The 24,531-nt window shown below is 42.0% G+C and overlaps 1 protein-coding gene across 4 annotated transcripts in view; it reads left to right on the top strand.

Annotated features, from left to right (window-relative positions):
* Positions 1 to 24,531, top strand: part of PARL (presenilin associated rhomboid like) — a 126,726-nt gene that overhangs the window by 22,111 nt on the left and 80,084 nt on the right. For all 4 annotated transcript variants that reach the window (XM_073561044.1, XM_073561041.1, XM_073561043.1 and 1 more), the window contains exons 2-4: positions 14,035 to 14,153; positions 18,391 to 18,562; positions 24,227 to 24,364. In XM_073561044.1, the coding sequence (XP_073417145.1) occupies positions 14,092 to 14,153; positions 18,391 to 18,562; positions 24,227 to 24,364 (372 nt within the window). In that variant the 5' untranslated portion in view covers positions 14,035 to 14,091. The remainder of the gene's footprint in view (positions 1 to 14,034; positions 14,154 to 18,390; positions 18,563 to 24,226; positions 24,365 to 24,531) is intronic.

Here is a 24,531-nt window from a genome sequence, read left to right on the forward strand (position 1 = left end):
CTCCTCATTCTCCCCTGCTTGTGACGATCGCCAGCAGACCAGGGGAGAATGATGAGAGCCGTGTTCAGCACCCGGCGCCGGGGAACCGCGCTTACTGTAACGCTTCTTCCCCAGTGCCGATGCGTGTCACATGGATGACATCCATGTGTGATGTGTATGAACGTGTGCTGGATGTTTTGTGGCCCGTGCTGATATTAAAAAATGGATATGTTAGCGTGTTTTGTCCACGGACACAAGGTCTGTGGAAACACACTGACATGTGCAGAGACCCAATCACTTGAATAGGTAAATAGCGTTTAGCTCCTTCCAAGTCTCTCCGCATGGCTAAGTAGCCCTGTACAGCCACATATGGGGTATTGAGTAGAAATTGTGGGACAAATTTTGTTACCGTTTTCACCCACTTCTTGTGTGAAAATGTAAAATCTTTGACTAAAACAAAATTTTGGTGGTAAAAATGTTTTGTCCTCACTGCACAATGGTATAAAATTCTGTGACACACCCATGATGTCAATATGATCATTGCACCCTTAGATAAATTCATTGAGAGGTGTAGTTTGTAAAACATTGTCATTTATGGGGGGTTCTATGTTTGGCACCTCATGGGCTTTCCCAGTGGGTCATGACACCTGCAAACATAACATTAAAATCTGGCGCTTTTTGCCTTCTGAGCTCTACCATGTGTCCAAACAGTGGTTTACTCCCACATATGGGGTATCGGCATATTCAGGACAAATTGCACAACAACTTTTGGAGTCCAATTTCTCCTGTTACCCTTGGGAAAATAAAAAACTGCGGGCGAAAAAAATCATTTTCGTGAAAAAAAGGTTGTTTTTTTTTTGCAACTCTATGTTATAAACTTCTGTGAAGCACTTGGGGGTTCAAAGTGGTCACCACACATCTAGATAAGTTCCTTCTGGGGTCTAGTTTCCTAAACAGTGTCATTTGTTGGGGGTTTCCACTGTTTAGGCATATCAGGGGCTCTCCAAATGTGAAATGGTGTCCGATCTCAATTCCAGCCAATTTTTAATTGAAAAGTCAAACGGCGAACCTTCCCTTCCGAGCTCTGCCATTCGCCGAAACAGTGCTTTACCTGGGGTATAATATGGGGTATCAGCATACTTGGGACAAATTGTTACCCTTGGTAAAATAAAAAAAATTGGATCTGAAGTAATTTTTTTGTGGAAAAAACTTAAATGTTCATTTTTTTTTAAACATTCCAAAAATTCCTGTGAAGCACCTGAGGGGTTAACAAATGTCTTGCATGTGGTTTTGACCACCTTGAGGGGTGCAGTTTTTAACCCCTTTACCACCAAGGGTGGTTTGCACGTTAATGACCAGGCCAATTTTTACAATTCTGACCACTGTCCCTTTATGAGGTAATAACTCTGGAACACTTCCATGGATCCTGGTGATTCTGACATTGTTTTTCTCCTGACATATTGTACTTCATGTTAGTGGTAAAAGTTAATTCATATAACTTCAGTTTATTTGTGTAAAAAAACGGAAATTTGGCAAAAATTGTAAAAATTTCGCAATTTTCCAACTTTGAATTTTTATGCCCTTAAATCACAGATACGGCACACAAAAAACTTGATAACTAACATTTCCCACATGTTTACTTTACATCAGCACAATTTTGCAACCAAAATTTTTTTTTGTTAGGAAGTTATAAGGGTTAAAAGTTGACCAGCGATTTCTCATTTTTACAACATCATTTTATTTTTAGGACCACATCACATTTGAAGCCACTTTGAGGGGTCTATATGATAGAAAATACCCAAAAGTGACACCATTCTAAAAACTGCACCCCTTAGGGTGCTCAAAACCACATTCAAGAAGTTTATTAAGCCTTTAGGTGCGTCACAGGAATTTTTTTGAATATTTAAAAAAAAAAAATGAACATTTAACTTTTTTTCACAAAAAAATACTTCAGGTTCAATTTTTTTTATTTTACCAAGGATAACAGGAGAAATTGGACTGCAAAAGTTATTGTGCAATAATATGTGATAATCAGCTGACACCCGGCCGCAATCAGCGGCGCTCACCACGTGGGCGCCGCTGATCGCGGTAGACGTACTATCCCGTCCATGGGCATAGGGGCCCGGGTCCCATGGACGGGATAGTACGTCGGATGTCAGGAAGGGGTTAAAAGTTGACCAGTGATTTCTCATTTTTACAACACCATTTTTTTTTTTTAGGGAACACATCACATTTGAAGTCACTTTGAGGGGTCTATATGATAGAAAATGCCCAAAAGTGATACCATTCTAAAAACTGCACCCCTCAAGGTGCTCAAAACCACATTCAAGAAGTTTGTTAACCCTTCAGGTGCTTCACAGGAATTATTTGAATGTTTAAAAAAAAAAATGAACATTTAACTTTTTTTCACAAAAAAATTACTTCAGGTCCAGTTTTTTGTATTTTACCAAGGGTAACAGGAGAAATTGGACTGCAAAAGTTATTGTGCAATTTGTCCTGAGTGCGCTGATACCCCATATGTGGGGGTAAACCACTTTTTTGGCACATGACAGAGCTCGGAAGGGAAGCAGCGCCATTTGACTTTTTTGGCTGGCATTGAGATAAGACGCATTGTTGCATTTGGAGAGCCCCTGATGTGCCTAAACAGTGGAAATCCCCCACAAATGACACCATTTTGGAAACTAAACCCCCAAGGAACATATCTAGATGTGTGGTGAGAACTTTGAACCCCCAAGTGCTTCACAGAAGTTTATAACGCCCGGGTGTGGAAATAAAAAGAAATCATATTTTTTCCACAAACATGACCTTTTAGTCCCCATTTTTTTATTTTCACAAGGGTAACAGGAGAAATTGGACCCCAAAAGTTGTACAATTTGCCTTGAGTACGCTGATACCCCATCTGTGGGAGAAAACTGCTATATGGGCACACGTCGGGGCTCGTAAGGGAAGTAGTGATGTTTTGGAATGCAGACTTTGATGGAATGGTCTGCGGGTGTTATGTAGGATTTGGAGAGTCCCTGATGTGCCTAAACTGTGGAAACCCCCCACAAGTGACCCCATTTTGGAAACTAGACCCCCCCCAAGGAACTTATCTAGGTGTGTGGTGAGCACTTTGAACCCCCCAAGTGCTTCACAGAAGTTTATAACGTTGAACCATAAAAATAAAAATATTTTTTTTTCCACAAAAATGATATCTTTGCCCCTAATATTTTATTTTCCCAAGGGTAACAGGAGAAATTGGACCCTAAAAGTTGTTGTGCAATTTGTTCTGAATAGGCTACCCCATATGTTACCCCATAGGATACCCCATATGTGGGGGTAAACCACTGTTTGAGCGCATGGCAGAGCTTGGAAGGGAAGGAGCACCGTTTGACTTTTTCAAAGCTGGAATTGAGATCAGACGCCATGTTGCGTTTGGAGAGCCCCTGATGTGCCCAAACAGTGGAAACCCCCCCAATTCTAACTCCAACCCTAACCCCAACACACCCCTAACCATAATGGGAAAATGGAAATACATTTTTTTTAAATTTTATTATTTTTCCCTAACTAAGGGGGTGATAAAGGGGGGGTTGATTTATTATTTATGGAGGGTTTTTATGTTTGGCAGCTGCAATACGCTAAAAGATGCTTTTTATTGTAAGAATAGTTTTTGCATCACCATATTTTGAGAGCTATAATTTTTCCATATTTTGACCCACAGAGTCAGATGAGATCTTATTTTTTGCGGGACGAGTTATTGGTACCATTTTCGGGCACGTGACATTTTTTGATCGCTTTTTATTCCTACTTTTGTGATGCAGAATGAACAAAAACCAGCATTTCATGAATTTCTTTTGGGGGGGGGGGGGGGGCGTTTACACCGTTCTGTGTGGGGTAAAATTGATAAAGCTGTTTTATTCTTTGGGTCAGTACTATTAGAGCGATGCCTCATTTATATAATTTTTTATGTTTTGTCGCTTTTGTACAATAAAAACAATTTTATATAAAAAAAATAATTATTTTTGCATCACTTTATTCTGCGAGCTATAATTTTTTTTATTTTTTTTTGCTGATGACGCTGTCTGGCGGCTAGTTTTTTTTTGCGGGACAAGATGACGTTTTCAGCAGTTCCATGTTTATTCATATCCGTCTTTTTGATCGCGCGTTATTGCACTTTTTGTTCAGTGTTATGATGATAAACCATTGATTTTTGCCTAGTTTTTTTGGGGGGGGAATTCTTTATTTATATTAGAGCATACAGGAAAAGTATAACCATGTCAAAGTTACAATCATATCATATATAGCATCAACCGAAACAAATGACATGAGGGGTACGGTAAGGAGAGGATAGGAGGGAAGAGGCATAATGGGTAAGGAAATACAGTTTGGTCCATATACGAGTATATTTGGACAGAGACAACATTTTTCTAATTTTGGTTCTAGACATTACCACAATGAATTTTAAACAAAACAATTCAGATGCAGTTGAAGTTCAGACTTTCAGCTTTCATTTAAGGGTATCCACATTGAAATTGCATGAAGGGTTTAGGAGTTTCAGCTCCTTAACATGTGTCACCCTATTTTTAAAGGGACCAAAAGTAATTGGACAGATTAATTGTAAATAAAATGTTCATTTCTAGTACTTGGTTGAAAACCCTTTGTTGGCAATGACTGCCTGAAGTCTTGAACTCATGGACATCACCAGATGCTGTGTTTCCTCCTTTTTGATGCTCTGCCAGGCCTTCACTGCGGTGGTTTTCAGTTGCTGTTTGTTTGTGGGCCTTTCTGCCTGAAGTTTAGTCTTTAACAAGTGAAATGCATGCTCAATTGGGTTGAGATCAGGTGACTGACTTGGCAATTGAACAATATTCCACTTCTTTGCTTTAATAAACTCCTGGGTTGCTTTGGTTTTATGTTTTGGGTCATTGTCCATCTGTAGTATGAAACGATGACCAATCAGTTTGGCTGCATTTGCCTGGATCTGAGCACACAGTATGGCTCTGAATACCTCAGAATTCATTCGGCTGCTTCTGTCCTGTGTCACATCATCAATAAACACTAGTGACCCAGTGACACTGGCAGCCATGCATGCCCAAGCCATCACACTGCCTCCGTCGTGTTTTACAGATGATGTGGTATGCTTTGGATCATGAGCTGTACCACGCCTTCGCCATACTTTTCTCTTTCCATCATTCTGGTAGAGGTTGATCTTGGTTTCATCTGTCCAAAGAATGTTCTTCCACAACTGTGCTGGTTATTTTAGATGTTTTTTAGCAAAGTCCAGTCTAGCCTTTTTATTCTTGATGCTTATGAGTGGCTTGCACCGTGCAGTGAACTCTCTGTATTTACTTTCATGCTGTCTTTATGGTACATTTGGATATTGATATGCCTAACTCCTGGAGAGTGTTGTTCACTTGGTTGGCTGTTGTGAAGAGGTTTCTCTTCACCATGGAGATTATTCTGCGATCATCCACCACTGTTGTCTTCTGTGGGCGCCCAGGTCTTTTTGCATTGATGAGTTCATCAGTGCTTGCTTTCTTTCTCAGGATGTGCCAAACTGTAGATTTTGCCACTCCTAATGTTGTAGCAATTTCTCAGATGGGGTTTTTCTGTTTTTGCAGCTTAAGGATGGCTTGTTTCACCTGCATGGAGAGCTCCTTTGACCGCAAGTTTCCTTCACAGCAAAACCTTCCAAGTACAAGCACCACACCTCAAATCAACTCCAGGCCTTTTATCTGCTTAATTGAGAATGACATAACGAAGGGATGGCCCACACCTGTCCATGAAATAGCCTTGGAGTCAATTGTCCAATTACTTTTGGTCCCTTTAAAAACAGGGTGGCACAAGTTAAGGAGCTGAAACTCCTAAACCCTTCATCCAATTTTAATGTGGATACCCTCAAATGAAAGCTGAAAGTCTGAACTTCAACTGCATTTGAATTGTTTTGTTTAAAATTCATTGTGGTAATGTCTAGAACCAAAATTAGAAAAATGTTGTCTCTGTCCAAATATATATGGACTTAACTGTATAGGGCGAAGAGAAGGCCCATGGGGTTGGAGGGGGAGGAGGACAGTAGGAAGAAAGGACCAAGGATTCGTAACAATCGGAGGTAACAAAAAAATAACAATGTGGGTACACATGTCATAATCATATACATCAGTGCTAACCAAGTGTTCGGGTATTATATAGCCGGGCGGGGTCAACTCGCATCAGACATTTTAATCTTTACTTTTGTTTTGCAATTCTTTCCATGGAGCCCAGGTGCTTACATATGAATCATGATTGTGGATCTCCCAACTTGAGAGTTCCTCTGGTTCACTTTAAATTTCCATTCGAATATAGATGGGCGGGACTCGTCTTTCCAGTGTAAGGTTATTAAATGTTTTGCTGCCCCGACCAATAACAGGAGAAGCCCATTTTTTTTGGTTTAAAGTTTTTTGATGGGCATGAGAGTAGAGCTTCAGAAGCTTGTAAGTCTAGTTTGATTTAACTTTAATTCTTTAAGGATTCTTTAAGGATCCCATCCCAAAATTCCCTTATCACAGGGCATTCCCAGAATGTATTGGTGTGATGGCCTCTCAAATTATGGCACCTCCAGCAAGTGTCGGAGTAAGCCAGCCCCATGTGATGGAGTTTGACCCGAGTCAGGTGCCATCTAGTTAATATTTTGTAAGAGTTCTCTTGGAGTAGCATACATCTGGAGAAGACTCGTGCATGAAGAAGAATCCTGTAAATTTGTGCATCAGAGAAATTAGTTTTAAGTTCCGACTCCCAAGAATATACAGTTGTGGCCAAAAGTATTGACACCGCTACAATTCTGTCAGATAATACTCAGTTTCTTCCTGAAAATGATTGCAAACACAAATTCTTTGGTATTATTATCTTCATTTAATTTATCTTAAATGAAAAAACACAAAAAGAATTGTCCTAAAGCCATATTGGATATAATTCCACACCAAACATAAAAAAGAGGGTGGACAAAAGTATTGGCACTGTTCGAAAAATCATGTGATGCTTCTCTAATTTGTGTAATTAACAGCACCTGTAACTTACCTGTGGCACCTAACAGGTGTTGGCAATAACTAAATCACACTTGCAGTTGACATGCCAGTTGACATGGACTCAACCTCTGTCCTGTGTCCTTGTGTGTACCACATTGAGCATGGAGAAAAAAAAGAAGACCAAAGAACTGTCTGAGGACTTGAGAAACCAAATTGTGAGGAAGCATGAGCAATCTCAAGGCTACAAGTCCATCTCCAAAGACCTGAATGTTCCTGTGTCTACCATGCGCAGTGTCATCAAGAAGTTTAAAACCCATGGCACTGTGGCTAACCTCTCTAGATGTGGACAGAAAAGAAAAATTGACAAGAGATTTCAAAGCAAGATTGTGCGGATGTTGGATAAAGAACCTCGACTAACATCCAAACAAGTTCAAGCTGCCCTGCAGGCCGAGGGTACAACAGTGTCAACCCGTACTATCCGTCAGCGTCTGAATGAAAAGGGACTGTATGGTAGGAGACCCAGGAAGACCCCACTTCTTACCCCGAGACATAAAAAAGCCAGGCTGGAGTTTGCCAAAACTTACCTGAAAAAGCCTAAAACGTTTTGGAAGAATGTTCTCTCGTCAGATGAGTCAAAAGTAGAGCTTTTTGGGCAAAGGCATCAACATAGAGTTTACAGGAGAAAAAAAAGAGGCATTCAAAGAAAAGAACACTGTCCCTACAGTCAAACATGACGGAGGTTCCCTGATGTTTTGGGGTTGCTTTGCTGCCTCTGGCACTGGACTGCTTGACCGTGTGCATGGCATTATGAAGTCTGAAGACTACCAACAAATTTTGCAGCATAATGTAGGGCCCAGTGTGAGAAAGCTGGGTCTCCCTCAGAGGTCATGGGTCTTCCAGCAGGACAATGACCCAAAACTAACTTCCAAAAGCACTAGAAAATGGTTTGAGAGAAAGCACTGGAGACTTCTAAGGTGGCCAGCAATGAGTCCAGACCTGAATCCCATAGAACACCTGTGGAGAGATCTAAAAATGGCAGTTTGGAGAAGGCACCCTTCAAATATCAGGGACCTGGAGCAGTTTGCCAAAGAAGAATGGTCTAAAATTCCAGCAGAGCATTGTAAGAAACTCATTGATGGTTACCGGAAGCGGTTGGTCGCAGTTATTTTGGCTAAAAGTTGTGCAGCCAAATATTAGGCTGAGGGTGCCAATACTTTTGTCTGGCCCATTTTTGGAGTTTTGTGTGAAATGATCAATGTTTTGCTTTTTGCTTCATTCTCTTTTGTGGTTTTTCATTTAAGACAAATTAAATGAAGATAATAATACCAAAGAATTTGTGTTTGCAATCATTTTCAGGAAGAAACTGAGTATTATCTGACAGAATTGCAGGGGTATCAATACTTTATTTACCATATTTTTGATATGATGTTTTTCTACATATTTGAATAAAGATTGTAAGATTTTTTACCTCATTCACCTGTTGACTCAGATTTTCTCTTGCATGCACACAATGTAGGTAGATTGTAGGATTTCATCAGTTCCTCTACTTTCTTTAGCAAGGGAGAGTAGTTAGCATTGAAGATATCTGTAGGGTCTTATCGATACTCCCAGGTATTTTAAGGAATTTGTGAACCAGGAGAAAGGAGTTTGTCTGCGAAGGTCAGCTAGCTGATTGTCTGATAGGGGTTATGTTGAGGGCTTCAGATTTTGTGGTATTAATTTTAAAATTAGGTAATCGTCCGAATTGATAAAGTATATTAAGGATATTTGGGAATGCCTGTGAAGGGTTGGTTATGAGGAAGAGTAGATAATCCACAAAGGCTAATGTTTTTATCTCTAGTGTGTTTATTTTTAGCCCCTCAATCTGGTCCTCCTGCCTGATCTTCTGAATTAATGTTTCAATGACCAAGATAAATAGGGATGGGGACAACGGGCATCCTTGTCTGGTACCATTATTATTAGGCTGTGTGCACACGCTGCGGATTAGGTGCGGATTCATCCGTTCGGATTTTGTAAAATCCGCAGGTGAAACCGCAGGTCAAAATACCTGCAGTTTTACCTGCGGATTGCTCTGTGGTTTTGCCCTGCGGTTTTTCATCTCCTCAATGGAGGAGATGGCAAACCGCAGCAGAATCCGCAGAAAGAATTGACATGTCAATTCTTTCTGCGGATTGAAAACCGCAGATAATCCGCGCGGAAAATTCCGCACCGTCTGCATTGCGGTTTTTGATTCCCATAAGGAATCATGGTACTGTACACCGCAGCAAATACTGCTGCGGGTTCGCAGCGGCCAAAACCGCTGCGGAACCGCAGCAAAATCCGCAGCGTGTGCACACAGCCTTAAAGCTGTTTGACAGGGTGCTGTTTATCTTCACTTTAGCTGTTGGCTGAGAGTATAACGAGAATATATCTGAGATGTATTGGGGAGGGAAACCATACTTAGTCAGCACCATATCCATATACTTCCAGCTCACTCTGTCGAATGCCTTCTCGGACATCAGTAGACAGGATGATCAATGGGGTGCCATGACTCCTAGCATACTGATTAGATAATTTTAGCCGTATTCTCCTTACCCTCCCGTCCACTCACAAATCCTGCCTGGTCTTTATGGATTAATTTAGGGAGTATGTTACTGAGTCGTCCCGCGAGTATTTTGGCCCATAGTTTAGTATCAGCGTTGACTAACGATATTGGTCTGTAACTAGCACAGAGGTTAGGGTCTTTTTCTTCCTTTGGGAGGACAGTGATAAAAGCCTCTAAAGATTGTTTTTGTAAAGGAAGCCCATTTAAGTAGGAATTGAACAGTGTTACTAAATGTGGTAGAAGAAGTTTGATGAATTTTTTATAATAGATAATGGGTAAACCGTCAGCAAGGAAAGGTCTTCTGGAGGTAGTTTAGGGAGTTTAAGGGGGTCAAGAAAATCATTTATTTTATCGACAGCTATCATGGGATCCCTGATGTCCTCTGGTATGTCTAGATAATATAATTTTTCGTAGAAGGTTCTAAACTCTCCGGCAATGTCAGCAGTTTCTTTATTCAGTGATCTGTCCACAACTGTGAGTTGCTTAATGAAGGTTTTCTCTTTAAGTTTATTTAGTAAAAATGTCATAAGCTTACTGTCTTTGTTACCATGAAGGTAGAACCTTTGCTTGCTTCTCATCTATATCTTGCCTGATTGAATATTTAGAAGGTCTTTCAGGTCTTGTCTAAGCCTAATTCTTCTTGAATCTTACTCGCTTGTGACATCTTGTGTATCTTTTTGAAATAATTTATTTGGTGTAGGAGTGAGTCAATTTTTTCAAGTGTGAACCTAATGACATGAATTCCCCTCTCATGACGACTTTATGTGCCTCCCACACCATAGGTGTCGGCGGGCCTGAGGAGAAATTCTCTTGAAAAAAGAATTCAAGGGTGTCAGACAATCTAGAAACATGTAAATTTGAGTCTAATAGTGTCTCTTTAAGAGTCCAGGTTCTAGAGGGCAAAGGCAAGGAGGTGATATTTACTTCTAAAAAAAATCAGGGCATGATCTGAGAGGGAGATCTATTGTTGCGGATTTTACTAGCTGGATGTGTGATGACTGCATGAAGAGATAATCTATCCTATGATAGCTATCATGGCGAGAGGAGAAGAAGGTATAGTCCCTGGTCGATGGGTTCAAGACTCTCCATGTATCTTAGGGGTACTTCACACTAAGCTAGATCGTTAACGAGATCGCTGATGCGTCACCGATTTTGTGTGTGGCACGCATCAGCGACCGCCCCCCGCCGTGTGTGGCAGCGGGAGACCAACGATCAGCGAGCTCCCAGCGCTGTAAGCAGACGCTGGGAACTGGTATCCACGGTATATAGCGGGTAACTAAGCGCGCGCGTCCCTTAGTTACCCGCTGTGTACCCTGGATACCAGCGTGCGGGACCTCTGTTTGGGGTGAGGGGTATTCCCTGGGAGGGGACCGGGTACCCAGAGTTTAGGAAGGCTGCTTGATATGGCCAAAAGATCTTCACAGATGTTCAAGGTGAATAGGATTGGTAGGCCTCGTGGCCTCGGCCTAAATAGGCCATGGCCTGCTGAAGGAGCAAGTTGCCCAAACTTGCTTTAACAAAAAGTAAATGTAGAGTAAAAATATGCCCTGGGGTTTTTATAGATTGTCCCTGCTGTGGATAAGACTGAAGATTCTCTCAGTAGTGGGAATGAATGTAGATTATGATGATGAATCCTCAGAGTTCCCAGACTGCACATCTCATTCCTCTGCAGTCCAGATCACGCCCCCCCTTTTTTTTTTTAAAGGGGTTTACTAAAGGGGTTAACTAGTGGGACAGTTGTATAGGGCGGGTCGTTACGGACGCGGCGATACTACAGTCATGGCCAAAAGTTTTGAGAATGACACAAATATTATATTTTCACATGATCTGCTGGCCTCTGGTTTTTATGTGTGTTTGTCAGATGTTTTTATCACATACAGAAATATAATTGCAATCATATTATGAGTAGCAAAAGGTTATATTGACAGTTAGAATGAGTTAATGCAGCAAGTCAATATTTGCAGTGTTGACCGACCCTTCTTCTTCTGGACCTCAGCAATTCTCCCTAGCATGTTCTCAATCAACTTCTGGATCAAATCCTGACTGATAGCAGTCCATTCTTGCAAAATCAATGCTTTTATTTTGTCTGAATTTGAAGGTTTTTGTTTGTCCACCCGTCTCTTGATGATTGACCACAAGTTCTCAATGGGATTAAGATCTGGGGAGTTTCCAGGCCATGGTCCCAAAATCTCTATGTTTTGTTCCCTGAGCCATTTAGTTATCACCTTTGCTTTATGGCAAGGTGCTCCATCATGTTGAAAAAGGCATTGTTGATCGCCAAACTGCTCCTGGACGGTTGGGAGAAGTTGCTCTTGGAGGACATTCTGGTACCATTCTTTATTCATGGCTGTGTTTTTAGGCTAGACTGAGAGAGAGCCCATTCCCTTGGCTGAGAAGCAACCCCACACATGAATGGTTTCAGGATGCTTGACAGTTGGCATGAGACAAGACTGGTGGTAGCGCTCACCTGGTCTTCTCCGAATAAGCCGTTTTCCAGATGTCCCAAACAATCGAAAAGGGGATTCATCAGAGAAAATGACTTTACCCCAGTCCTCAGCAGTCCACTCCCTGTACCTCTTGCAGAATATCAGTCTGTCCATGATGTTTTTCCTGGAGAGAAGTGGCTTCTTTGCTGCCCTCCTTGAGACCAGCCTTGCTCCAAGAATCTCCGCCTCACAGCGCGTGCAGATGCACTCACACCTGCCTGCTGCCATTCTTGAGCAAGCTCTGCACTGCTGGTAGCCCGATCCCGCAGCTGAAACACTTTTAAGAGACGGTCCTGGCGCTTGCTGGTCTTTCTTGGGCGCCCTGGAGCCTTTTTGGCAACAAGGGAACCTCTCTCCTTGAAGTTCTTGATGATGCGATAGATTGTTGACTGAGGTGCAATCTTTCTAGCTGCGATACTCTTCCCTGTTAGGCCATTTTTGTGCAGTGCAATGATGACTGCACGTGTTTCTTCAGAGATAACCATGGTTAACAGAAGAGAAACAATGATGCCAAGCACCAGCCTCCTTTTAAAGTGTCCAGTGGTGTCATTCTTACTTAATCATGACAGATTGATCTCCAGCCCTGTCCTCATCAACACCCACACCTGTGTTAATGGAGCAATCACTGAAACAATGTTAGCTGGTCCTTTTAAGGCAGGGCTGCAATGATGTTGAAATGTGTTTTGGGGGATAAAGTTCATTTTCTAGGCAAATATTGACTTTGCAAGTAATTGCTGTTAAGCTGATCACTCACTCTTTATAACGTTCTGGAGTATATGCAAATTGCCATTAGAAAAAATGAAGCAGTAGACTTTGTAAAAATTAATATTTGTGTCATTCTCAAAACTTTGGCCATGACTGTAAATGTGTATTTTTATTGTTTCTTTTTTTTTGTAAATTTTTTTTTTTTTTATTGGGGAACTTTTTAAAAAAATTTATTTAGGATTTTTTTCTAATTATTTTAACGTGTTTTTTTTTTTACTTTATTATTATGTCCCAGTGTGGGACATCATTGTGAAGTGTCAGATCGCTGATCAGATCAGCGATCTGACACAGGCACTGCAGCAGGCTTCCTCGGCGCCTGCTCTCAGCAGGCACTGAGGAAGCCGCCTCCCTGCAGGCCCCCGATGGAGACCCTCAGAGCAGCGCAGCACTTCGCGCTGCTTCTGGGGTCTCAGCCCCCTCCCTGTGCGATGCTTCCCTATGCCCCCGGTACACTACGATCATGTTTGATCGCAGTGTGCCAGGGGTTAATGTGTCGGGGCGGTCCGTGACGCGATCAACGGCGCTCACCCTGAGGGTGCTGCTGATCGCTATGACGTACTATCCCGTCCTTGGGAACTAAGTCCCAGGGCACATGGACGGCATAGTACGTCATATGGCAGAAAGGGGTTAAAATTGTGCTGATGTAAAGTAGACATGTGCAAAATGTGAATTATTAAGTATTTTGTGTGCCATATCTCTGTGATTTAAGGGCATGAAAAGTCGAAGTTGGAAAACTGCGAAATTTTCAACATTTTTGCCAAATTTCCGTTTTTTTCACAATTGCAAGTCATGTCAAAGAAATTTTTATCACTAGCATGAAGTACAATAAGTCACAAAAAAAAGTCAGAATCACCGGGATCCATGTAAGCGTTCCAGAGTTATTACCTCATAAAGGGACAGTGGTCAGAATTGTAAAAATTGGCCCGGTCATTTACATACAAACCTCCCTTGGGGGTAAAGGGGTCGAGTACCTACAGTACGCAGATTCCATCCATATGCTGTACATGTTTTTAACGGACCCATAGACTTGTATTGGCTCTTTTCAACCGTGATACCAGAAAAAAACGGACATGTCTCCCGTAAGTTTTGCATGGATGCACGGTTTGTGAAAATCCAGACCTGTGAATAGTAACATAATGTATAATGAGTACATATTGTGTCCATGAAAAGATGGATAAAACAACATACATGTCTAAAGGAGGCCTAAATGTAAATTTTTAATCTGTGCTCTACGTTTCAGACATATATGGTATGAGTGACTAAAGAGAATCTAAACCTTCTGGATATTACCGACAAAATGAATTCTGCGTGCTGGATAGTCGCATCTTCTACATGGACCAGATTATGTCATAGACGAAGGTAGGTATATTTACGTTTTCTGTTTTTCATTTATACTTCAACTTTGTCCTTGGAGACTGCAGCTATAGGGACTGCTGTTATTCCGCATGTATCCAGAGTTGCAGCTAGGTCTTGTGTCACGCAGGGCACACATCCAGATAGGTAAATACTTTGTACAATGAAAAATAGCTCCTTGGCACCTATATGAATATACCACGGTTTCCAAACTCAGGCCTATCTGTAAATGCGGTCATTGGGATTCAAGCCTCAGAACATGTAGGGGGAAATATAGTAAGAGATGCCTTCTAATACCGTAAATTTAGCACATCTTTGCCATTGATCCAGAAATGTATGCCTGCTTTGCTCTATTACTTAAAGAGAACTTGTTGCGAGAATTTTACATCTCAAACTAATGGCATGTATGTACTTTCTTTCTGATTATGTCCAAACCTTTATTGTACAAATCTGTTTTGCCATTTCTGAAACATCCAGCACCGAGATCCTTTGGCAATGAGCTGTTATTGCTCCATGATGGGACATTGCAGTAGCAGCTCTCCTGCCTTGCCTCCAATGTGATTTTGGAAAGCACCATTCTGTGGCCAGATCACACATGTAGTGTCTCAAAACAAAGCACAACTATAGAGGAAATACTTCACCTTTTAGTTTGAATCCATTTTAAGCTTTGGCTTTAAAAGCGACACTAAGGACCCCGTCACACATAGCGATCTCGCTAGCGAGATCGCTGCTGAGTCACAAGCCCCCCTGTCGGTATCGCTGATCGCTCTTGGAAAGCCCTGGACATTTCTTTGATTGCTGGTCTCCCGCTGGCCAGCACGCATCGCTGCGTGTGACAGGCGGGAGACCAGCGATCAGCTGGTAACTAACGTACACATCAGGTATCTAAGTGACGTGTGTCACTTAGAAACCCGATGTATACCTTAGTTACCAGCGCGCTGATGCAGGGAGCTGGTAACTAAGGTACACATCAGGTTTCTAAGTGACGCACGTCCCTTAGAAACCCGATGTGTACCTTAGTTACCAGCTCCCTGCATCAGCGCGCTGGTAACTAAAGTACACAGCGACGCCGCGTGCTCGGCGTCGCTGGAGCTGATCGCTGGTGAAGCTGTCTGTATACTGTCCTCATACACGTTAGCAGGGTGTGCAATGAGACATGTAGCTAAACCCCCTGTCTTCTTTAAGAAAAATAGGCTGTAAAATTGTAACCTTCTTTTATTGATTGCAGATGTGACAGGAAAGGGTGAAGCTATAGGATGCAATAACAGGAGCATTTCAGACTATATAACTGCACAGAGCATAAAATACAGATAGTCTGCAATACATAGGTACCATGAGGTAATACATAGCTGATGATTACCTATTTAATACAACAAACGTTATAAACACAGGATTATAAAACCTAGATAGTGATTACCAACTATGCTTAGAGCAGGCTGTTTAAGAAGCATGAAGAAGACGAATGGTGTAGTTTCTCCTAAGACACGTGGAGGAATAAAGGCTGCTGTTCCCCTCACAGTGTCATAAACAAGACTATGATGTAACATGAACAATCCCACAACACATTGCAAATTAAACTAGAATCTATGCATTAAACGGACAGCAGGTGGTGCTGTTACCTTACAGTAGGAAATATATGAAGGATTAATACACACAAAAATGCAATGTCTGTAATAATCGAAGACAAAAAAAATGACTAGACCTTCTAGACAGTAATTATATGGCTGGACAGAACAGTCTGTTTGACAGCTCACCAGCGATCATGTAGCAACTCACCAGCGATCCTGACACGTTGATATCGTTGTCGGGGTCGCTGCGTCCCTTGGATACCCGATGTGTACGTTAGTTACCAGCTGATCGCTGGTCTCCCGCCTGTCACATGCAGCGATGCGTGCTGGCCAGCGGGAGACATGTGCAGTGCGCCCGCCGGGAATCTGCCGGCTCCGGCTGGCAGATTCCATTCATTATTTTGATCACTATGATAAACGATCATAGTGATCAAAATAAAAAAAATAGTACATAACCCCCCTGTTTATCACCCCCTTATATAGGCAAACATAATGAAATAAAGAAAATATTTTTTTTTTCAGTTTTCCATTAGGGCTAGGGTTAGGGTTGGGCTAGGGTTAGGGTTGGGCTAGGGTTAGGGTTGGGCTAGGGTTAAGGTTGGGCTAGGGTTAGGGTTGGGCTAGGGTTAGGGTTGGGCTAGGGTTAGGGTTGGGCTAGGGTTAGGGTTGGGCTAGGGTTAGGGTTGGGCTAGGGTTAGGGTTGGGCTAGGGTTAGGGTTGGGCTAGGGTTAGGGTTAGGGCTAGGGTTAGGGTTGGGCTAGGGTTAGGGTTGGGCTAGGGTTAGGGTTAGGTCTAGGATTAGGGTTGGGCTCGGGTTAGAAATAGGGTTAGGGCGAACTAGGGTTAGAGCGAACTAGGATTAGGGTTGGGTTGGGATTAGGGTTAGGGGTGTGTTGGGGTTAGGGTTAGGGGTGTGTTGGGGTTAGGGTTGGAGCAAGAATTGAGGGGTTTCCGCTATTTACCAACTTTGGGGGTCTAAAAGTTGGGGTCTAAAAAATCACTTTTGTGGAGATAAAAGACTTTTTATTTTCACGGCTCTGCATTTATAAACTTCTGTGAAGCGCTTGGGGGTTCAAAGTGCTCACCACACATCTAGATAAGTTCCTTAGGGGGTCTAATTTCCAAAATGGGGTCACTTGTGGGGGGTTTCCACTGTTTAGACCCATCAGGGGCTCTGCAAATGCAACATGATGCCCACAGACCATTCCATCAAAGTCTTCATTCCAAAATGGCACTCCTTCCCTTCCGAGCTCTCCCATGCGCCCAAACAGTGGTTCCCCCCACATATAGGGTATCGGCGTACTCAGGACAAATTGCACAACAACTGTGGGGGTATGATTTCTCCTGTTACCACCACAGGTCTAGATAAGTTCCTTAATGGGTCTAGTTTCCAAAATGGGGTCACTTGTTGGAGGTTTCCACTGTTTAGGCACATTAAGGGCTCTCCGAACGCAACATGGCATCCGATCTCAATTTCAGCCAATTCTGCGTTGAAAAAGTCAAACGGCGCTCCATCCCTTGCGAGCTCTGCCGTGTGCTGAAAAAGTGGTTTACCCCCACATATGGGGTATCGGCATATTCAGGAGAAATTGTCCAACAAATTTTGTGGTTGATTTTCTCTTTTTTAACACTTGTGAAAATAAAAAAAAATTTGTTCTGAAGTAAATTTTTTGCAAAAAAAAAGTTAAATGTTAAATTTTTTCCTTCCACATTGCTTTAGTTCCTGTGAAGCACTTAAAGGGTTAATAAACTTCTTGAATGTGGTTTTGAGCACCTTGAGGGGTCTAGTTTTCAGAATGGTGCCACTTTTGGGTATTTTCTGTCATGTACACCCCTCAAAATGACTTTAAATATGATGTGGTCCCTTAAAAAAAAAATCGTTTTGTAAATTTTGTTGTAAAAATGAGAAATCGCTGGTCAACTTTTGACCCTTATAACTTCCTAAAAAATTTTTGCTTCCAAAATTGTGCTGATGTAAAGTAGACATGTGGGAAATGTTATTTATTAAGAAATTTGAGTGACACATCTCTCTGATTTAAGGGCATAAAAATTTAAAGTTTTAAAATTGCAAAATTTTCGCCATATTTCCATTTCTTTCATAAATAAACACAAGACTTATCGAAGAAATTTTATCACTAACATGAAGTACAATATGTCACGAAAAAACAGTCTCAGAATCAGCGGGATCCATTAAAGCGTTCCAGAGTTATAACCTCATAAAGGGACAAAAAATTGTAAAAATTGGCCTGGTCATTAAGCTGCAAACTGGCTCTGTCACTAAGGGGTTAAGTAAATCAATTTAGTTTTATTGAATTCTCGTGTGAGCATTTTCTTATTCATTACAATCCATTGGAATCCATTACAAAACAAATTGGCTTTAAAAACGGCACTAAGCCTGAATGTGTGAACTGAGTAAATTGGTGGTCGGGGGTAATTACCGTATGTGGCAAGTGTAATTGCCGTACGTATACTTTCACTGCCACAGAAATATATATGCTGGAGCACTTGATGTCTAGGAAAAATGTTTGTTTCATGCAAAAAGTTGTATATTGGTGTGTGTGTAGGGTGAGAGGTGTGCACTTTTCTCGGTGAGAGGGGAAGAGGGTTAATGCGGAGCAATTCTAAATTCCATTGTTTGTGCTCAGCTGAACTGCCTTGTCATTTTCTTTTAAAAGGATTCTTATTGAACAGAGGAGTTGGTTCAGAAAAGTGTCCAAAAAGACTGAGCGAGTTGAAGCTGAAGCTTGGAGCAACTCTGGGTTAAGAAATTCCATTACAGAACCATCTCCATTTTCTCGTAGCAGCATATTGAAAAAACTCTTCAAACCATTCCTATTCACTGTCGGGGTATGTGTTACATCACCTTTAAGAAGAGTTTGAAGCAATGATAAAAGTAGGGCCACCATAGTGCCATTATTGCACCTCTGTCAGAGGGTTTAGCTTCAGCCACGCTGCCAACGTCAGCCCATCTGGCCGTACACTAAGGAGGCGATTTGGAGAAGACACCCCTGATTCATTAATAGTGGCGCACGCCGCTATGTTCATCTCAATACAAATCATACCTCTCGTTTGTGCAAAAAATGCGACTTTTCAAAACTTTTTTTTTTTCCCCAAAAAATCAGAATAACCGAATTCCATTATTTGTAGGGTTCATAACTTATCTAGGTCCAAAATTGTAAAGGCATAAACATGGTAAAAAAAAATTAATGTAGAGAGAAAAGCCCATTTGTTGATATAAACAACTGATTTATTTATTTAGGCTGTGTGCCCACGTTGCGTTTTTTAAGCGTTTCCGCAGCGCTTTTAGACAAGCGTTTCTGCTGCGGAAACGCTTAAGAAAAGCATCCAATGTAATCATAATGGAATCCGCACATGTTGTCCTAATGGTGCGTTTTTTTCCGCTGCAGAAACGCTTAGCAGAAAAAAACGCAGCATGTTCATTAATTTCAATACATTCAATTGTATTGCAAAAACGCATAGGAAAACGCATGCAAAAACACTTGACAAAAGTATCAAAAACGCTTACAAAAGCGCTTCATAAATCGCATGCGTTTTCCCGGGAAGAGGGTGTGCGGTTCCGCTCATGAATATTCTGCATGAAAAACGCTACGTGGGCACATAGCCTTAATCCAAGAAGCCTCACTGCAAATCATGTACAGGGGTATCATACATGGGTTCTGACATAATAAGCTGGAGATTTCATCCCTCCCCACACTTCTCTTACAGTGGGTAAAATGCAGTGGGTACGAAAAGTATTCAGACCCCTTTAAATTTTTCACTCTTTGTTTTATTGCAGCCATTTGGTAAATTCAAAAAAGTTCATTTTTTTTAATTAATGTACACTCTGCACCCCATCTTGAAAAAACAGAAATGTAGAAATTTTTGCCAATTTATTAAAAAAAGAAAAAACTGAAATATCACATGGTCATAACTATTCAGACCCTATGCTCAAAGACTCATATTTAAGTCACATGCTGTCCATTTCCTTGTGATCCTCCTTGAGATGGTTTTACGCCTTCATTAGAGTCCAGCTGTGTCTAATTAAACTGATAGGGCTTGATTTGGAAAGGCACACACCTGTTTATATAAGACCTCACAGCTCACAGTGCATGTCAGACCAAAAGAGAATCATGTGAGCAAAGGAACTGGCCAAGGAGCTCAGACAGAATTGTGGCAAGGCATAGATCTGGCCAAGGTTACAAAAGAATTTCTGCAGTACTCAAGGTTCCTAAGAGCACAGTGGCCTCCATAATCTTAAATGGAAGAAGTTTGGACCACCAGAAGTCTTCCTATACCTGGCCACCCAGTCAAGCTGTGCAATCATGGGAGAAGAGCCTTAGTGAGAGAAGTAAGAAGAGCTGCAAGATCACTGTGGCTGAGCTCCACAGATGCAGCAGGGAGATGGGAGAAAGTTCCACAAAGTCAACTATCACTGCAGTCCTCCACCAGTCGGGCGTATATGGCAGGGTGACTTGAAGGAAGGCTCTCCTCAGTGCAAGACATATGAAAGCCTGCATAGAGTTTGCTATAAAAAAAAAAAAATATGAAGGACTCCAAGACTATGAGAAATAAGATTCTCTGGTCTGATGAGACGAAGATAGTACTTTTTGGAGATAATTCTAAGCGGTATGTGTGGAGAAAACCAGTCACTGTTCATCACCTGCCCAATACAATCCCCACAGTGAAACATGGTGGTGGCAGCATCATGCTATGGGGGTGTTTTTCAACTGCAGGCACAGAACGACTGGTTGTAATTGAAGGAAACATGAATGCGTCCAAGTACAGAGATATCCTGGATGAATACCTCTTCCAGAGTGCTCTGGACCTCAGACTTGGCCAAAGGTTCACCTTCCAACAAGACAATGACCCTAAGCAACACAGCTAATATAACAAAGGAGTGGCTTCAGAACAACTCTGTGACCATTCATGACTGGCCCAGCCAGAGCCCTGACTACAACCCAATTGAGCATCTCTGGCGAGACCTGAAAATGGCTGTCCAACAACATTCACCATCCAACCTGATGGAACTGGAGAGGATCTGCAAGGAAGAATGGCAGAGGATTCCCAAATCCAGGTGTGAAAAACTTGTTACATCATTCCCAAGAAGACTCATGGCTGTACCAGCTCAAAAGGGTGCTTCTACTCAATACTGAGTATAGGGTCTGAATACTTATGACCGTGTGATACTTCAGTTTTACTTTTTTTAATAAATTTGCAAACATATTTCTACATTTCTGTTTTTTTTCAGTCAAGATGGGGTGCAGAGTTCATTAATGAGGAAAAAAATGAACTTTTTTGAATTTACCAAATGGCTGCAATGAAAGAGAGTGAAAAATTTAAAGGGGTATAAATACTTTTCCTACCCACTGTAAGTATTTGATACACTGCGAATTTTGTAAGTTTTCCCACCTTAAAAGAATGGAGAGGTCTGTAATTTTTATCAGGTACACTTCAACTGTGTGAGACAGAATGTAAAAAAAAATCTAAAGAATCATATTGTATGATATTTACATAATTAATTTGCATTTTTTTGCATAAAATAAGTATTTCATACAAGAGAAAAACAAATCAATATTTGGTGCAGAAAACTTAGTTTGCAATTACAGAGGTCAGACATTTTCTGTAGTTCTTGACAAAGTTTGCACACAATGCAGCAGGGATTTTGGCCCAGTCCTCCACACAGGTTTTCAGGTTTCAGGGCTGTTACTGGACAACATTGAGTTTCAGCTCCCTCCAAAAAATTTCTATTGGGTTTAGGTCTGAAGACTGGCCAGGCCACTCCAGGACCTTGAAATGCTTCTTATCAAGCCACTCCTTAGTTGCCCTGGCTGTGTGTTTTGGGTCATTGTCATGCTGGAAGACCCAGCTACGACCCATCTTCAATGCTTTTACTGAGGGGAGGAGGTTGTTTGCCAAAATCTCACAATACGTGACCAAATCCATCCTCCCTTAAATACGATGCAGTCGTGCAGAAAAGCACCCCTAAATTATGATGTTTCCCTCACCACGCTTCACGGTTGGGACAGTGTTCTTGGGGTTGTAGTCATCCTTCTTCCTCCAAACACAGCGAAGGCAGTTGATACCAAAAAGTTCTATTATGGTCTCATCTGACCACATGACCTTCTTCCATTCCTTCCCTGGATCATCCAGATTGTCATTGGCGAACATCAAATGGGCCTGGACATTTGCTGGTGTGAGCAGGGGGACCTTGCGTGCCCTGCAGGATTTTAATCCATGATGGCATAGTATGTTATTAACGGTAATGTTTGAGACTGTGGTTCCAGCTCTTTTCAGGTCTTTGACCAGGTCCTCCTGTGTGTTCTGGGCTGATTCCTGACCTTTTTCAGAATCATCCTTACCTCATGAGGCGAGATCTTGCATGGAGCCCCAGACCGAGGAAGATCGAAAATCATCTTGTATTTCTTCCATTTTCTAGTAACTGTGCCAACAGTTATTACCTTCTCACCAAGCTGCTTGCCTAGTGTCTTGCAGCCCATCCCAGCCTTGTGCATGTCTACAATATTGTCCCTGGTGTCCTTGGACAGCTTTTTTTTTTTTTCTTGGCAATGGTGGAGAGGTTGAAGTGTGATTGATTCTGTGGACTGGTGTTTTTTATACAGGTAACGAGTTCAAACAGGTGTAATTAATACAGGGGATGAGTGCAGAGTAGGAGGGCTTCTTAAAGAAAGACTATCAGGTCTGTGAGAGCCAGAATTCTTGCTGGTTGGTAGGTGATCAAATACTTATTTCAATGCAATTTAATCATGTAAAAATTATACAATGTGGTTTTCTCTTTTATTTTTAGATTCTGTCTCTCACAGTTGAAGTGTACCTACGATAAAAAATACAGACCTCTGCATTCTTTGTAGGTGGAAAAACTTCCAAAATCTTAAGAGTATAAAATACTTACATTCCCCACTGTACATACCGTATTTTCCGGCGTATAAGACGACCCCCCAACTTTTCCAGTTAAAATAGTAAATCTTCTTAAAAGTCGGGGGATCTTCTTATACGATTGCTCTGCACCCGGCATATAAGATGACACAATCTTCATATGGTGGGAGAGTGGTCCTGATGAAGAAGGGAGGGTGTAAGTGGAGTTATCATCCCCCTTTTACCTCATTGGTGGCAGCGATGCTGCGAGTCTCTGTGCTGTGGGGATCAGCGGCTCCTCCTTCAGCAGTGTGACGGCTCTGTGCTGGGTGTCGTCGGCGGCTCCTCCTTGTCCAGCGTGAGGGCGCTGTGCTGGGGGGCGGCTGCGGCGGCTCTCTGTCCAGCGTCAGTGCTCCTCCGGCATTTCCCCATAGCCCGGAGGCCCAGGCAGCTCCATTGCTGTGATGCGGTGGCCTCCGTGAAAATGGCCGCCGGTGCCCGCGCGAGCTCAGATTCAGATCTCGTCTCCCGAGATCTGAATCTGCGCGGGCTCCGGCGGCCATTTTCCCGGAGGCCACCCCATCTCCGCAATGGAGCTGCCTGGGCCTCCTGGCTATGGGGAAATGCTGGAGGAGCCCCGACGCTGGACAGAGAGCCGCCGCAGCCACCCCCAAGCACAGCGCCCCCACGCTGGACAAACAGGAGCAGCCGCTGACACCCAGCACAGAGCCGCCACACTGCTGAAGGAGGAGCCGCCACACCGCTGCCACCAATGAGGTAAAAGGGGACGATAACACCACCTACACCCTCTCTTCTTTATTGGGACCACTCCCCCGCCACATGCACTCGGCGTATAAGACGAACCCCGACTTTAAAGTAGATTTTCAGGGGTTAAAAAGTCGTCTTATAGGCCGTAAAATACGGTAATTAGATTACGGAAACAATAACAAACATATAAAGCAACATTCAGCAATCTGTCAGAAAAGGAATGTAAATGAGACCAAAAAAAGTCACTTGGCTTTTCATCGTATTACAACAGGAGGTACATGAGTAGGTCAAAATAGATAGTGGTGATACCTTGATTTTGGCACATCTTGTCCCTAGTGTGAACCTTGCCCGAAATTGTATATTATTGTATATTTGTAAGACTATGTTCACACGTTGCATTTTTGCTGCTTTTCTTTCACTGCATCAAAATCTGCGAACAATACGCACTTTGTTTCATGTTTTACATGCATTTTCTGCAACATTTTTACATACATTTTTCTCTCATTTACATGGGTATAAAGCGCTGCAAAAATGCTGAAATAATTGACATGCTGTATCGTGTGTTTCAAAAGAGCAGCAGGGCTCAACATACACGCTGTAAAAAAAAAAAAACAGCTTGTGCATTAGGTTTCAGAAATTTTATTGATTATGCTGGTACTCTAAAATGCTGCATGGTTTGCACGCCAAATATGCTGCCACTTGTGAACATACCCTAAAGGCCTGGAGTAACGTTTCTGCTTTAAGGTACACCATAATGCACCACATATTTAGGCGGATATATTTATTTATATTGGCCAAAAAAATATAGCAAATTGCATTATGTCAGGATGAAGAGCGTTAACAAAGTACCGTACTAACTCCTGTCCTTAGTTTTCAGGTTGTTCTTTTGGAGCTGCTGCAATTTGGCAATATGAGACCTTAAAGAGTAGAATGAAGAATTATCTAGATGTTCGAGCAGACTGGTTGGAAAAGCTTCGGCCAGCCAAACATGGAGACTTCAGGAAACAGGTACAGTACTAGTTTTTATACCTGATTTAGTCATTGGTAGTTCATATTCTATGATGGGTCTACAGGCCAAATTCTACCCGTATGTAAGAGGTAGCAAAAAATGTATTGGTGAAACCGTTGCATCATTGTCAAAAAGCACCTTTCACTTGCCAGAAATAAGTCCTTTT

This window comes from Dendrobates tinctorius, unplaced genomic scaffold, assembly GCF_039654945.1.
Source record: "Dendrobates tinctorius isolate UK_male_01 unplaced genomic scaffold, ASM3965494v1 ptg000312l, whole genome shotgun sequence".
Lineage (NCBI taxonomy): Eukaryota > Metazoa > Chordata > Amphibia > Anura > Dendrobatidae > Dendrobates > Dendrobates tinctorius.